Consider the following 808-nt stretch of genomic DNA (forward strand, 5'->3'; position numbering starts at 1 on the left):
TAATAATGATAAAAAGAATGACGATGACGCACATATGAATAACAGTCTCAGCTATAATGTCAACACTAATCATCACGAGTATAGTAATAATAATAGCAACACAAATAATGACGTGAGCATCATAATAAACGAATTAATATCCTTACTTTTCCATCATTCTATCACACGGAATTAACCGACCACGAGTGAGATCTACGTTGCAAGGGGAAGGGAGGGAGGAGGGGATTTTCCAGGAACATAAGGACCAAGTGAACCCACTCTCCAGCTTGATTTTCGCCCCCATCGCTCTTATCTTGGCGAAGCACTGTCATGGCCCCCGAACGCGAGGAGAAACCACGTAAAAATGGCGCCAACGACGAAATGGCGTTAGACGGAGCCGGAGATCGCCTGAGAGCAGTAGCGAGGACAGGCACTTCTTAGACAGGGTTTTTACTCTTTTCTTAGCACAATGGAAGTTATTTGCGAGGTAAGTCGAAGCTTTGATGTAACTTACGCGCGTTTCGATTCGCAACTTGCTCCGTTGATGGTGTTTTGTTTTTTGTTTTGCTTTGTTTTTTGTTCGTCTGTTTGTTGTTTTTATGCATGTCGAGCAGATTTTAAGTTCTGGTTATATGTCTGCAGCATGGATTATTACTTACATATTTGGGATTTCTTTTTGCAAGGAGAACATTTCCTTTATGAAAAATATTATGATCAATAATTAATTTGAAGTATATATCACTAGCATTTTATATATCATATTTTACTAGTAAGTCTGAATTAGAATCTAGAGGCATTGCATAAATCATATAAGGAAGCGTTTATATCC

General features: G+C 38.7%; 1 protein-coding gene across 1 annotated transcript in view; it reads left to right on the forward strand.

Moving 5' to 3' along the window:
* The first annotated feature begins 332 nt into the window (after positions 1 to 332).
* Positions 333 to 808, forward strand: part of LOC125027909 (protein henna-like) — a 25451-nt gene continuing 24975 nt past the window's right edge. Inside the window, exon 1 of the mRNA XM_047617041.1 lies at positions 333 to 466. Within this exon, the coding sequence (XP_047472997.1) occupies positions 449 to 466 (18 nt within the window). The 5' untranslated portion in view covers positions 333 to 448. The remainder of the gene's footprint in view (positions 467 to 808) is intronic.

The sequence above is a fragment of the Penaeus chinensis genome, chromosome 8 (genome assembly GCF_019202785.1).
Source record: "Penaeus chinensis breed Huanghai No. 1 chromosome 8, ASM1920278v2, whole genome shotgun sequence".
Classification (NCBI taxonomy): Eukaryota; Metazoa; Arthropoda; class Malacostraca; order Decapoda; family Penaeidae; genus Penaeus; species Penaeus chinensis.